The 15,665-nt window shown below is 43.3% G+C and overlaps 1 protein-coding gene across 2 annotated transcripts in view; it reads left to right on the top strand.

The window, feature by feature from the left end:
• slx4ip (SLX4 interacting protein) overlaps nucleotides 1–15,665 on the top strand; it is a 36,838-nt gene that overhangs the window by 7,512 nt on the left and 13,661 nt on the right. For both annotated transcript variants that reach the window (XM_050071217.1, XM_050071218.1), the window contains exons 3-5: nucleotides 1,132–1,221; nucleotides 1,560–1,686; nucleotides 14,027–14,104. In XM_050071217.1, the coding sequence (XP_049927174.1) occupies nucleotides 1,132–1,221; nucleotides 1,560–1,686; nucleotides 14,027–14,104 (295 nt within the window). The remainder of the gene's footprint in view (nucleotides 1–1,131; nucleotides 1,222–1,559; nucleotides 1,687–14,026; nucleotides 14,105–15,665) is intronic.

The following is a 15,665-nucleotide window of genomic DNA, read 5'->3' as shown; positions in this document are numbered from 1 at the left end:
GAGACAACTGGAGAGAGTTGGGAAGTGTAGGCTTGTGTCTAGAATTAGGACACTAAGTAGTGGGGGCCGTCCCCTACACACCCTGTTAATTCTTTCTCTCGCGTCATCCTGAGAGCGAGGCGTAGGAACATCCCTCAAGTCGGGTTGTAGAGTTTAGTCATTCTGTCTGCAATACGTCGACCCAGGGGAAGAGCCTGGCCCAAAACAAAGCTTTTAGTGTGCATAAGTATTCCCTGTTACAAAATGAATAACCTCTTCTGTTTGTCCACACTCTTTTCCAGATCTATGCTGTGAGTCTGAAATCTGTGTCTGGTTTTGTCTTTATACGACTTTGTTTTTGCTACCCCATTCAGCTCAGTGCTTTTCGCTGCATTATCACTGTGGGTTTTTAGGGCAGTACTTGTTGCTCCTCTGTGTCATGTTGTGGGTGGTCTCAGTCCATCCATTACTTCCTTGTCCAGGGAGAGGCGAAGTTCACACGAGACCCACATCCATTTGCTCTCTGCAAGCGGGCAGCTTTTGCACTCATGTGTAAACCATAATCAGGCTAGCCTGAGAAAGATGTAACAGCAACTTAACCAGCCGCGGCATTTCTGGCCTCCCTGTCCCTTGTAGCTTATTGTCATTGACACGGTGACGTAGTGCTTTAGGAATCCACTCTGCAGCCCTCTACTCAGCTTTCTACAGCACTCAATAGTTGTAGTGCAGGAACATGCAGAGTGCTTTAGGGTTGATCTGTGGAGTTTTATCCACCACTTTGATACAAAGTAGGATAATCCTACCTTATGTGGTACATCTTCAGACTTTTTTGTGCAGCCTGTTGTGACCTGAGGCGGTGACTGTATTGCTAAAGCTTATAGAACAAGAAAATACTTTTTACACTGAGATGGGAAATATGAGGAGACAGACAGGGCCATACTTTTTTTTTGTCAGGAGATTGGTTAAGAGATGGCTAGACAGAGGAAAAGGAGGGAGGGGACTGCAGTGAGAGGCCTGGGGTGATGTTTGAGGATGCAGGGGGTCGTTGTGGTTTGTCTCGCTGTCAATCACCCACACTCTGATTTCCTTTGTTGTCTGTGAGCTCAATGCCCCTCAGCAACCTGTGGCTGTCCTTCCTCTTTTGTGTTACAGTGTGGGAACTTTGCTGTGCTGGTGGATCTTCACGTTCTGCCCCTGGGCGGCCGAGAGGACGCCAGCTGGTTTACTACGGACCACATCGAGGTACTGACGCAGGGAGAAGGGCGTGTGTGTGAATAAAGTGTGCGAGTGAATATATGGCTTCTGTTTTGCTGGGGGCCTTTTCAAAAGTTAGCAGCAGCGTGGAATCTAAAATGACTTTGAGCCCTTGGTCTGTTCTTTTTCAGGGTTTTCATTGTAGCAAAATTGGCCTCATGTCTCCACCTAGCCACTTGTGGAGTTACCTACCTTTTACTTAAGACTTCTACTGTCCAGCTGTCTGCCTGTGTTCATCATTAATCTTAACTTGTAGAGTCAAAGCACAGCCTTTGCTCTCTTTCAGCAACATGTTGCTGTGCTAACATATCTGCATACTGTTTTAGGAGGTTACAGCCCTGGTTCGAGATGCTGTGGACCAGAGGGTTAAGCAGTACACAGAGTCCTTGCACAACAGAAGACAGCCCAAACAGAAGAAGGAGCTGGCACCTGCCTCAGCCTTTTTTGTGAAAGGTGACACATCTTGTTACCGCCATTACACTGCCCTAGAGCCATATAGTCCAGTATTTATTGATTTATTGCTTTACGATCAGTTATTGTGTGTAACATTGCTGCTTCATGTGTTTACGTGGAGCATTAGCTTAAATTGTTTTTTGGTAATGAGTGCACATTCCATTTATTCTGTTTTGATTTCATCGTTACTCATTCCACTGGAATGCAGTCATCTTTGTCTTCCCTTTCCATGTCTTAGGTGTGTCTATCATCAGCTCTTGAATAAGTAAAATGGTTTACCTTGGCTACGAGCTCAAAACCATTATTTATTCACTTGGACCTCAGTGCAGCGATATGACTGTGTGCATGGAGGTGGGCCACTGAGCTCTGAGGAGGACGGGAGTTACTAAACAGTCTGAGAAGTATTTCATGGCTACCTTTTTGAGGAGAGTGTGGGAGGAAAGACAACAGAACTAGTTGGGACATGGTGGCTCTCTACGCCCAGGGTGTGACCTAGAGGCAAGAGCTGATAGGAGTTTTCATATTGTGTTGCTCTGTTTAACTTGGCACAAAATGTAGGTCCATTAAATTGGCTAATGTTTGTTGCACTCCTGTTGAATGTGGCACACCTGTGTTTAGCTGGACTTGACTAGCTGGATGACAACAAAACATGTTGCTCCGTCACACATACACATACAACCATATACACAGAGAGAAAAATCAGTAAAGTATGCTCCGATGTGAATAGGCCCAATTCAATGCATCCCTATTTATCCAATGCGAGTACATTCCCCCAGCCACCCACACACATGCCTTTGAAGCACTGTAAGCCTAGCTTCAGAGGAACCCCCAGCTGCGTGCAGTAAGGCAGACAGGTTTGTCACAGGTAGCAGTTAAGGGCAGTTAAACTGGGCTCACTCAGCAGGGCAGGACTGACTGTGAGAGTGGGATTACAGGGCAGTTGGCTCCATAAAGTTTCTCCTGTGGCTGCAGCTCTGCCTCTCACGCTACTCCCCATCCACTTTAGTCCTCTCATCCACTGAACCTCTGCATTCACATATGCATTTGTTTCCATACACCGATGCATGTGTACACGTACAACTTTTGGCATTATCTTGATAAAGAAACAGACACAGTGGATGCATGCATGTGTGTTACAGGCGCTGATACACGTCAGAACCAGTGAGAATCAAAAGGAGCGACAGTGTGTTGGAGAGATATATCCTCCCCCTGGGCTAGGTGTGAACAGGCTGACAGTGTACAGTTACTGAAAAGCCTGTCTCATATTCCCCATGACAGACTGAGGAGAGACAGACATCTCTAATGATGGAGATCACAGACTGGGGCTCCACACACAGACACACACACTTGCGCACACACTCGCTCCACTGTGTGAACATGGGGACTATCAGTATTTCAGCAGTGAAATATGCATGTAAAAATGATTAAGCTCCTTGCAGCTTTGCCAAAGAGAATGTAACCAGTGGAACATGACTCCATACCATACTGGAGAATTTTCCCCACTTGGAACATGAAAAGGCATTGCGCCTCAAACAGGCCCACACAGTTCATGTGCTCTAGTCCTATTAAAGGTCTTAAGTGAGTGTAATCACATTCTTGGTCTTTTCATTGTCCCATGTGAGGGAGGCGGCAGAGCAGTAAAGGTGGAGACTGTGACTGTGAGAAGTAAGCTGGCAGGCAGGAGCCATAAAAAGGGAAGGACAGACTATAGGCTTAGGGAGGGAAGCCCAGCAAACCTCAGGGCGGGTATTAAGTATTGGGGTCGTCTATTCTGCAAGCAGGTCAAACGCTAACATGCTAATCCTCACAGGACTTTCTGACTGACCATAGCAGGGAGTGGAAGCTGATTTTCTGCATGTATCTGTTTCAGCAGAAGACCTTTTTGCATCTGTGTGTAGCATTATGTTATTTGAGAGCAGAGTTAAGCTGGATATCCTGGAGTGGGACATGTGTATGCGCTGGAACACGTGCACATGCATGTTGTTGCATATAGTGAAAGGTGTCAGGCGGGGTGGTACTGATGTCTGGGCCAAGAATAGGCGGATGGAGTGTGGTGCTATGTGTGGGACGGTATGGGAGGGGGATCGCGGGTCTTGTATGAGGCGGTGTTTGAGCTGGTGCCAGTGTGAAATCACAGGGGCTTCCGCCAACAGACAGCATTAAGAACAGCGTAACAGCCTCAGCTGTTGGCACTTCAAATGAGCCATCAACAGCTTTTAGCATTCCAAAGCCCTTCAGTGCAAGTGTTTGTATCTGAGCTATCTCTATGGGTTATTGTATTTATGTATGTATGCTGTGTTTGGTGCATATGTGTGCGCATAGCACCCAGTGAACATGTCAGAGAGGGGTTTATCCCATGTCTTCTGCCAACATAAATCCAAGCCATTTCTTCGTATCTCAGCTGCAGAGGCCAATTTCCAACTGTCAACCCCCCCCACCCCCCACCCCCCCCACCCCCTCATTTTTTTTTACCCAGGCTACTTGAGACTTCATGATTAGCTCATAGTGATGTGATTTATTTATGTTTTTAGAGAGATGAACAGAGAGAACTTTTCCCACCAAACATCTTGGCTCTGGACAAGCAGAATGGACATGCTAGACCTTAGAAGCCCAGGGAAGGGGAGCTTGGGAGAGGCCTGTTGCATTCTCCCTGGTAGACCGTGTTGAACACACCCACATTTTTCAGAGTAATTACAGATTGAAAATGAGTGGATAATAGGTTCACTGTGCTTTGAAGAATACATTTTTGTCATTTGATATGATATTCAATTAAGGAAGCTTGTGGTTATGTGCTATGACAGCAAGAGTGTCACTTTTTTTCATGAGGATGCCACTGCTACAGATGCTACAAGCCTAGAAAGAAAACCTTTTCACATTCAGACATGGCCCTCTTGGACAACACAGCATGCTGTACAGATGCCCAAGCGATTGTTTGCCAGACATTACTGATATACTTCTACTTTTTGCATTAGATTAGATTTTGTTTACTTTTAACGACTGATTGCGTGCTATCTTGATTTTCATTTGCTCTTGGACTAGTATTGTTTTACCTCAAGGGTATATTGATTTTGTAGTCCATTATGGTGTATATATTTATGTGTATGTGTAGAGTGTAAATTGAGAAGCTCTGTTTTACACGGATTTAGTTAACATGCTGTTTCAAACTGCCAAAGCACATTACCAGATGTCTAACGTCTACTATTAGAATTGATACAGCCACATTGATCTCTCCATGTGAGGCACAGCTCCGGTATAGTTTATCCTGGTGCTTGAGAGGCTTCCTACCAGTCAGAGGAGTTAGAGGAGCCCTGGCAAAGTGGTACCTAGAGTTCATTTTAGCCCATGGCAGAGCTGGTTCCTTCTTCCTCTCCCTGCACAGGTGCCAGGGCTTAGGGGGAGGGAACACCTGCCAGCCTGTTTCCCCATGGCCACGGCAGGCTGGAGAGGCATTTTCCCAGGCTCCCCAGATGAATGGTCACTAATAGCCGTGGGAGAGGGCTTTGCGAGTGCTGCACAGTGTACCACTGACTCCTCTTGGCAGCCCTATGAAGAGGGCTTAAGGCAGCCTGGCCACGGCCATTGCGGGAAAAAGCACAAGTGTTGCTGGATAGCTTTACTGTTGGAGAATGTGTTTACGAATGACCATCTCCCTCCCAATGAAGAATGCGGAGGATGTGTAGAGACTAAAAAGGCGATGGTTAAATTTTGCACTGCCCTGTCATAGATTTAGCTTTGTTTGGCTTCTCTGGCTCTTTGAAGGCCTACAACTCCAGTCTCAAGCAGTTTATCACATTTGGAAAAGCTATTCAGTCACAATGTGAGCGAGACTTTCTGTGTACAAAATGGAAAAACACACTTACGTGTGTTGGATGTCCATTTTGCCATTCTTTCAGCCTCCCACTGTCACAGTTCACAGCACTTTTCTATAGAAAAAGAAGTACGTCTGGAGTGACAACCTGTATTAACCCACCTTGTTTCTCCGCAGTGCTACCATAGCTATTAATATTTATGTGAGTGGCTGTTGTGTGGGGACTGGTCTGTAAATAGAGAGGCATCCCTGTGGCAGAGTTACCTGCCCTGCTCTGTGTTACTGGGCGTGAGGCAGGCTTGGATTAAGTCTAGGGGGAAACGGAGACCTGTGACAGGAACAAAGGAATTCCAAGGCCCAGGCTGGAAATGGATCCTGATCAGAGTAGCCACTCCAGCCAGCCTGCCCCTCTCCCCGCTCGCCCTCCCTACCCTGGCCCCTGCTGGGCAACCCCCTTTCCCCTGGTGCTTTGTGGTGTTGCTGTGGCTCTTTAAATCCTTCCTGTAAGCCCCTGGCCTTACTCAGCAGCAACACATAGGACAGTCTGACTCCAATGTCAACTCCCCCTTCCTATTATTGCACACTACACACACACTTTGGTTCTTTTTCCTTTGTCCTTTGCATTTTTACACACATTTATCCACTCTCTCCTCGTGTCGTCTCTTCATGTTTTCTCACTTTCTCTCCTTCTCCGTCTCCGCAGGGTCAGCTGCAGTCTCTTAGGACACAACCGCAATCCCCGCCATAGCTGTCACACCACACTCTTTTCCCATATAATTAGGGCCTGAGCCTGAGCCTGAGCACGGATCACATTCATGTGACTGTTCCCATTCACCACAATCTGGTCTGGGAGATGGCACACACTCTCTTGAACTCTATGCTAAGTGTTCAGCATGACCAGAATGCCTTGTTTTAGGAATTACTGCAACATCTCAGTAGATGTCTTCTCTGTCTGCTCTTTGCTTCACTTTGAGAGAAACTGGTCTGTGTCATGTGCTCATGTGAGCTCTGTGGTTTTTCCTGTGGACACATGTCATTGTAGTGCTGTGTGCCAAAGTTGCCTTGTGTTGTCAGGAAATGCCAGCCCAGGATGGCCTAAACAAAAGCAACACAATTTAATTGCAGACATTGATGCTTTCCAGGCCCTTCATTACGTCATTTAAATAAGATTTAAATGACGTAAGATCAAATTTTGAACTATAGTAAATTTGACACAAAATGTTCTTTATTGCATGGCCTTACCCTCCTGTTATCATCAGTCACTGGTAGCAAAACCTAGATAGAATTGCCATGTGTGCCATGGTTCATCTATTTGGATTTATAAACACTGGCTAGCAGATTTGCAAAGGGGCCCAGCAGGCAGAGACAGCCTGCTTCCAATGAGACCTTGATCTGAGTTTTAAAAGGCCAGCACAGTGCATAACTCAAGTCCACAAACTGCTCTGCACAACATTAATCCAAAGGAGCTTAATGCAAAATAAGCAGTTTGCATCCTCCTCCTTCTGAATGCTCTTTAATATAAACAGTGGCAGCACTTTGAGAGATTTGTGGCCTCTTGGGCTAATTAAGATATAATGATGATTAAATATGACATTTTGTATTGTGACTGCATTTCTCTCATCAGATTATGTTTCTGAGAAATAGATTTCTTTCCCTCGATAATTGCTCTGTGCTCCAAAATGCTCCCCACCACTTTAGTCACATGCTGCATTATGGGTTGGCCTGAGCTACCATGCTGCGGCGTATTTTGTAACTGCGATGAAGGGGTCACCCAAATGTTAAATTGAACACTCATGTGCAAATATTGTTTCAGGTGGACGTTGTGCAGGATGATAAGGCACAGTGCTCCGCTACGGCCGTAGTTACAGTTACACACAGAGAGTGATGTCCTTCCAGGAAAGCCCCCACTTACATATGGGTAACTTCCTCATGCGCTCTCATCCTTCACCACTCCACCCCTCTCTCTCGCTCTAAGCCCCAACTCTCCACCCACACTTGAGGACAGAGGGAGGGGGTCCACATCAAAGCAGAGATGTCAAAAGAGCAGGATTCGCAGGCACTGATGTCTGACTGTCCTGCTGATTCAACTCCTGTTCATAAAGGGGTTGCGTGGGAATTGCAGCTCTCCTGACATACAGTCACTACATTTACATGCACACTAGAAACATGGTTAATGGGAGAAATCAGGTTACGGCAGGAAATCGGAGAATGTCTTTACATGCACTGCAATAACCAGGTTACTGAAAAACCAGCGTTTACGTGCAGCTGGTGGGTAATCAGATTTCCCTCCTTCTCAGTGCCATGTTTTTGAAGCAGTGCTGGCATAATTTAAGTGTATTAATGATATATAATACTGCTGCCTGGAGAGTTTTTTTCATTTTTTGGTGGAAACATTTGCACTAACTGACTGAGAGGCCCCTCATTTTTTCCTTATTATGCACATGAGCCTAAAATAATCTTCCATTCATCTGTGGGAACCATCTTATTTTGACTGATTTATTTCAGTTTTGATTTAAATATATTTTTGTACAAAATATTTTATAATTATTAATACTTATTAATACATTGCTACAAGTTATCATCTTTCCTGCCATTAGCTATCATCATGCATACCTGCTAACATAAACATGGCCAAGAAATTGTTTTCTTCCAGCAAAAGTTAAACAGTTTTATTTAAAGCTTTACCCTGATGTGACAACCTGTTGTTTTAAATTATGTCAAGTAAATCAGGTTATTGCAGGAAGCTCACTGAAGTATTCGTATTAGAGGCCCAGGGCCCACTTTGCAGGGCTCAGTAATAGTGGGACAAGAAAAGTACCATATCAGGCTAGAAGATCTATCAACACACTAGCCCACTAGTTTTAGTAGTTTTAGTACTACTAGTTTTACCAGGGCTGATGATTAAAGTAACTAGGGTGTAAGCTGTTTCACTATCATCTCTGCTGAGATGTGCACATGCTCAGTAGCGATTGGGCACTTGTGAGAAAATGGCAGCAGGTAAAGACAAAGTGTATGAGCTGAAGCCACAGCGAGCATTTCACTTAACCTGGAGGCGTTAAAGGATGTGTGCGAACTGCGAAACTCCAACTATGTATTTGTTTGTTTTAAGTTTGAGAGCACGCAAATAGAACCGGATCGTTTTTCGTGACATTAACTTTAGTCTTTGTTGTTAATAATGCATGTCCAGGACCTGCTAGGAATTCTTATGGATTCTTGCAGGAGTCACAACAGCATGGGCTGCCAGGAATGCGGATGGCAAGAAAAAGTAGGCTATGTTTTCTAGGGCTGTTTTAATGATCTCCTCAGGATATAACTGAAGTTAATGAAGTCTGTTCCATGGGGGCTTACCTTTGACCCTGGCCTGAATGCTTCGCACCCCTGTCTGTTCCATTTTACAGTCCTAGTCACTCTGGATGCCTTTTGGTTTGTTGACTTTTCTTTCCTCTCATTGTTTTCCCAGGAAGCGGTGAAAGCTGCAGGGATGTGTGCGTGTGTGTGTATGTGTGTCTCTTGAAAGTACAGTATTCTAGCCTTGGCACCAGCCCTGTGGAGTCTGTGTCTTTTTTTTCTGCAGTTGTTTTGTGGTATATTACAAGATGGTATAAGTATCTCCATACAAGCGGTTACGATATTATCTACCACATTTCTGAAAACATGGCGTGCTGGCTTGTTTACTGTTTGATTTGACCTGTCAAAATATTGTTGTGCATTGGGTTTCAAAACAATTAAGCAAGGCCATCTTCTCTTGCAGGAAGTACAAATGAAACCCTTTAAAGTCTGTACCCTGCAGATTTGGGTATTGCACCACTGCGGGCCACAGTTGCCACAGAAAGGGGCCACTCATTCCCAGAGGAGGCACTAGCAAACTGTTTGTGAGAGAGAAACATGAATGTAAGCTTAGCACGAGAGAACCCGGGCAGAGGGCCAAGAGCAACTCTGCGCTGTGCAGGACGTTATAAAGTTGGAGCAACAGCTGATGTCTCGGGCCATGGCGTTGCACTGGTTCCCAACTCCGTGTCCAGACGTCCCTGTCAAACTTGTCCTGGGAATTGGCAAGCTCAGTCCACGGGGGAAAGCAATGAGAATAGTTTTTAAGCTAGACATGAGACCAAAGAGTCTAACGGACAAAATCAAAACCTCTAAAAACATAGACAGCCATGAATGCGCAATGAAAGATGCTTGCTTCCTGGTCCCTCCTGGACCCAGAAAGGGCAGAGAAAACAAAACAGAGATAAAGATCTGCATTCCTCTCGTGGTAGACATCCAGAATGGACGATAGATGACCACTGCTCTGCTATTTAAAGAATAATACGATTTTTTTTCCCAATAAAGGAATGCTGCTATTGTTAACTACACATGCTCAACATACCATATACTGTGCAATTTCCCTTTGGGATTAATTAAGCACTCTATTTAAAGCTTGGTGACTTCACCAGTCCTACATAATTTATGTACATAAAGTATTAAAGAGGAACTACACCCATTTCCAAAATTCATGCATGTGATTCCTATGGTCTGAGGCAGTCCAAAAATATTAGTTAACTTGAACAACTCTCTCCCAAATCTGAACTAGTGTATTAAAACTCTTAACATTTAATCAAAATTTGTGAACATGAGCGATTCTCTCTCAAAGCCAGAACCCAAAGAGGTAAGTTTCGTAGACTTTTCCATAGACAGTCAATGGTGAAATATGTTATAAATGGCACTGAGAGCACCCAGGGGAATGTTATGAGTATATGGGTACATGTTGTGTTTCAGAGCTGAGAACACTACAATAGAATAAAGCTCATTTGGGTATATAAAAGAAAACAAACATTCTGTGGGTCCACAAAATCAGTCTCCCGTTCACTGTCTATGGAGGACCTCCAGACTTAAGACTCGATGACATCACAAGTTTGAGACTTACTTCTCTGGTTTCTGGCTTTGAGAGAGAAGGCAGCTCATATTCACAAATATTGATTAAACTTTCCTCAGCCATGGAAATAACATACTGGCATTTTAAATTTAGGCGATGTTCCCCATCAGAGGGACTTCCAGGGACCCCAACTCTATAGGCAGATCAGTGAGGGAGGTACTCCAATCATGTATGTACTAGTGAATCTAACATTAACATGTTTCTCCCGCTTCAAGAAGATGTCCAAAACAAACAGGGTGGAGGACAGGCAGATCCAAATGCTGTGGTGACCCCTGATTCATAATTCTAATTGTGCAGTGTTACAAACTAACAGAGTTGTTAGTCAGATTTTGACGATGCCGAACAAAGATCTTGGTTAGAGTAAAATGTTGCACATTTAAAATAGCTGGGAGCTTTTGTCTGGTTCTCAACAAGACCTCCACCCTGTACAGTACAGACTATACAAAGTTGGACTTTGACACATTTAGTTGTTGTTGGGTGGCCAAATTAAAGATATAGTGGTAGTAGAAGTGGTCATTTATTTTGGTCCATATTAACAATTTTCCAAGAGGAATGCACATAATAAAGAATGAATAACATTCAGGCATTAAATTAAACGGAAGAATTTTCTTCTTATATTCTGTGCTTGGGACATTCATGGGCATGTACCCCCACAGCACACAAGTAAAGTCAGGGCTTTATAAAAAGGTAGCGACCAGGTGCCAGACTGTAAGCAGCAGGCATCCAAGAGACACAGTGCTGATAAACGCAAATATAGCGAGGCAAACCGCCAAGCGAGAGTGACGCTGGGTTGGGTTTTACTTTCACTTTAGCTGGCGAGCCTGTTATTTACAAACAGTAACCGTCAAGCCTGTGCAGTGCACCTTTAAGCTGAAAGTTAGCACTGAGTCATTGTTTTCTATACAGCAAAAATGTCATTATACGTACAGACTGTGCTGTATGTATAGATATACCTGAGCCCTTGGTTGACAAAACAGGATGTAAAATGATTCCTGTAAAACCATATTTATCATTCACCTAAAGCTGTCTCATGGCTCCTCTATTGTATGGTCCTCTTGCTGCAGGGCAGGGATTCCCAATCTGAGGCTCTTGGAGCCCTGCTGTTTTGTTTTTTTTTGTCTTCATAGCAAGGTAAATGCTTTGAGTTGGCGCCCTGGGTATAAATCAGTCCCTGATTAGATAGCTAGAATGAAAAATAGTGGGGTTAAGTAACAGTCACTGATCTAGAAGTCTCCGTTTTTATCGTGCCGATTGGAGATTTGTTTTTGTTCTGTCTCTGAGAGACATTAATATATGTTCGCATATCTTTATTAAGCTGTCGAACATGTGAATTTTGCTGCAGGCAAAATTTTTACATAATAGCTTGTGAGGATCAGACAAGTTGCTATAGGTGTCAGACTGACAAACGTAATAACCTGTCACCTAGGTACCACTTTAACATTATCATCTTTAGGAAAATATTGATTGTAATTGCTCAGCGTCATAGTAACAAACAGGTATTCATATTTTGAAAGCCCCTAAATGTCTCAGCTTAGTTTCATTTTATTCTCAGTTGACAGATTGAGCTCAGTTTGTTTAAAATAGATTTGACTGACTGTTGTATTCATTTATTCCTCCATTCATTCATGTGTATGTGTTTTTTTTATTTTTATTTTTTGCAAGTATGAATTGTGTTTGCTGTAGTGACCCCTGATGCTAATTTGACCACAAGCAAAGAGAAAAAGAAAGCCACGGTGGTGCCATTAATCACTGTCCAGTGCACTTAAGTGTATACCTGTGGCAGTTTTGTGACACACTGTCTCTGTAATTGCCTGTCATTATCCAAAGAATCACAAGACGGCTCCTTTTTGAAGACGATAATTAAATGCTTTGAGTTGGTGCTGAGATGACATCAGCTAACAGAGAAAGGGGAACGTTCACAAAGGCCCCCTCACACTTGCGTGTGGGCCAGTGCTGTTAACATGCTGTCTGCAGTGTGTGGTGTATACCAAGGTACTGTGTGGGACGTATTTGTCCTCGTTGTCAATCAACTTTTAGAGGAGACGTGTCCAAGTTTTTCAACGTTTTTATCTATGAGTGACTGTCAGTGTTGTTGCCGACGGGTAAAAACCTCTCTACTCCCAAAATGTCAGCTATTCAGAGACAAAGACCGCCTCGTTTTCAGCTTGATGACAGTGCATATTTGACATTATCCAGGGAGTTCTGCAAGAGCACTAAGTACAAGAGGTCAGGCTTTTCTCAAACTATGGAAGACAAGTAATCCTTTAATTGACGTTAAAGTACAAAAATCCCCATAGTTGGGAGTTAATGAGGTTTTCACACGGCAACAGCAATATGAGAATGCCAAATAAAAAAAAAAAGTATACAGAGGTGGTGGTAAAGTCAAGCAGGGTATAAGTTTCACAGTCACTCTATCAAGAGGGGGAAAGGGAACCAAGAACGTACCAAATGGAGAGCCGGCTCTGTCAACTTCCCCGGACTGTTGTCCTGTTTACAAGGAACAACTGGGTAGCGTGTTAGCCAGACCCTTGCTTTAAGTCAACAAATTCCTACCAGATTAGGCAACAGGCCTCTGTTTCTGCCCAGCACATCTGACATACCATGACAAACATTCCATGACAAGTAGAGCAGAGGCCCGGACCATGGTTTCTTTGCTTGTTCCAAACTGGGAGGTCGGTTAAATTGAAATGAATAGTTTCTCACTCCATGGATGAGTTAGCTGGTTTTATTGTATGCTGTTGGCCCCCCGGACTGAGCATAAGGTTATGGTTAGCAGGAAATTGATGGGATGTATCTTAGCATATAGAGCCATATAGATCTAACAGTACAATAATGAGTAGGAATGAGCTTTGTTTTTTTGTGTGTTTTTTTCAGTCTAGCATAGCCCAGCTTAGTGTGCTTCTACAGTAAGTAGTGGAAGTAGTGCTGGTTGTAGAACCCATTGCATGAAGGTCCAAGTATGGGATAAAACATGTTGTATAGTGATTCCTTTGATTAACCACTTTATCTGTTATCCACTTCCTCTGCTATCTGAACTGCATACTTTTCCCTTTTACTTTCAGTGCGCACTGCAGCTGTATTTATTGTTGCATGGAGACTGCATACAACTGGGACGCACTACTTTGTCACAACATTGTGCCTTGAACTTTGACCCTTATGCTCATAGTCATAGTCTGTAACACAAAATTAATATATATTAATGTATTATACACATCAGTTGCAAAAAATATATAGTACATACACTTGAATTTACTCTCACCTGTCATTGTGGCTTTTGTCAGCTGTCAATGAGATGTCATCTGTCTGCGGCTCAATCTATGTGACGTATCTCCCACTGCGCAGAGGATTGTGGGTCACAATAGCCAGAAAAGTATGCTGGCTTGCATACTCTAAATTGCAACCGGATGCAGTAGGACATCCTGGTATTTTTGGCTTACTGCATTTGAAATGCTATGTACTGGGACATACTAAATCTTTTTGTGGCATACTAAATACTACAGTAGTATTGGTATGGGAACACATAGCTTATCTTCAAGCCTGGGAAATGGTGTCACATGTACAATATTTTTTCTTTCTGCTCTTTTTATCCTTAATTGTATTTCTTCTTTTTTTAATAGGGAAAAACTTCAACCTGGTCGCCAATTTTCTGAAGCGGCACTTCAACCTCAGATGTATCGTCAAGCAGCTCTATGGGGGTATGTAACCTTCATGTTTTTAAAGAATCAATTTCCAGTTAAATGGATCAGAAATAGACGTCTCAGTGGCTCGTACCACATTTCCCACAGAAAGAGCAAGTCATCTGTGCTCTGGATGTTGATTTTTCTCCCCCTCACTTGTTTTTATGTCCTGTCCCTACCTGGTTGGGGTGTTGTAGAGAACAGGCAGCCATTAAGTGGTTCCCTTGAGAGGCTACTGAGAGTGGGAGAAAGAGAGATTGGAGGACTGTCTATGGAGAGCAATGAGAATCTATCTCCATGGCCCATCTAGTGCCTGTGACCCTTGGCCACCTTTTCATGGGACCAACATGGCTCTCTTCCTGTCAGTAAAGTTAATATCCGTTCCCCAGGGGCCTGGATGTTAAGGCAGCACTGACCTGCTGCAGACTGAGATGACGGCTTCTCTCAGCAGGTCCGTTACTCATCAAATTAGACCCAGTCTCCTGAGGTCAAAGGTTGGGTAATTTGGTCCACTGAGTTAACTATACATAGTGGTCAGGTCATGAAAAATATATTAGTCAGCATAGAACAGAAGTTTAAAAAGTATTTATTCAGATTGACTGGTTATATGTGGCAAATTATTACTATAATTAGCCATTCAAAATGCAGTGGTACTCTCATTTTACCCAACAGCACAAAAATGTTGAAAGGAAATATGAGGTGGATAAATTCAGATTATGAGATACAATTTGTTTAGAATTATAAATTTGGCTTGGGTGGCTCAAGAGAAAAGCTTGTGGAATATCCAAAATCAAAAGAGTTCATGCTCTGGATAGAGCAAATGTTCTCAGTAAATTTCATTCCAGTCTTTCTGTTTGAGTTTATGCTTGTTAGATTTTTATTTCACAGTGTCCGAGTGAACATTTTGGCCTGGTAGTGGCCCGAGAAATCATCTTCAAAGTCCAAGAACTTTTACTGCAAATTTCATGGTAATATGGCAAGTAGCTTTTGAGCAATCAGTCAACATCCAAACCACCCCACCGACATAGACATCCATAGTCATTCTTGTTACAGACTCCACACAAGGTGAGCGTACACTAATGCAAGTGTGCGGTATATGCAAGTTCTGTGCCTGCTTCACCAAAGTGTGTGCATTGGCTGTGTTTATAAACCACTGATCCACACAAGTGAAGCAGAACCAATGTGTTAAAAAATGGCCACTGAGGAGGAATATGAGCTTTTACGGACTAAATTCGCCACAGCTGCATACCCTTTGAACAGAGGGTGGTGAGCTAAGTGGCTCAAGAATGAAAGATGAAGAATATTTAAGTATTTTGCCAACACTTCTGTAATGTATTTCAAAAGGGAAGTTACTTCTTCATTAGTAGTTTCTTCTATATGAGTATATTACATTAAGCACAATCACGACGATGCAGAAGACAAAGAGAGTAATGTTAAAAGTTTTGGACTTCATTACTATGCTTGTTCTTTACATACAGGAGGCTATGCAACCATAGGTCAGATATTGGCTAGTTTGTCTGTCCAGTTGAGGGGATACGTTGAGTTCAGTTCATTTATAATGATATAATACATGCAATAA

This window comes from Epinephelus moara, chromosome 19, assembly GCF_006386435.1.
Source record: "Epinephelus moara isolate mb chromosome 19, YSFRI_EMoa_1.0, whole genome shotgun sequence".
NCBI classification, from domain to species: Eukaryota; Metazoa; Chordata; class Actinopteri; order Perciformes; family Serranidae; genus Epinephelus; species Epinephelus moara.
This window is presented reverse-complemented; position numbering and strand designations above follow the sequence as displayed.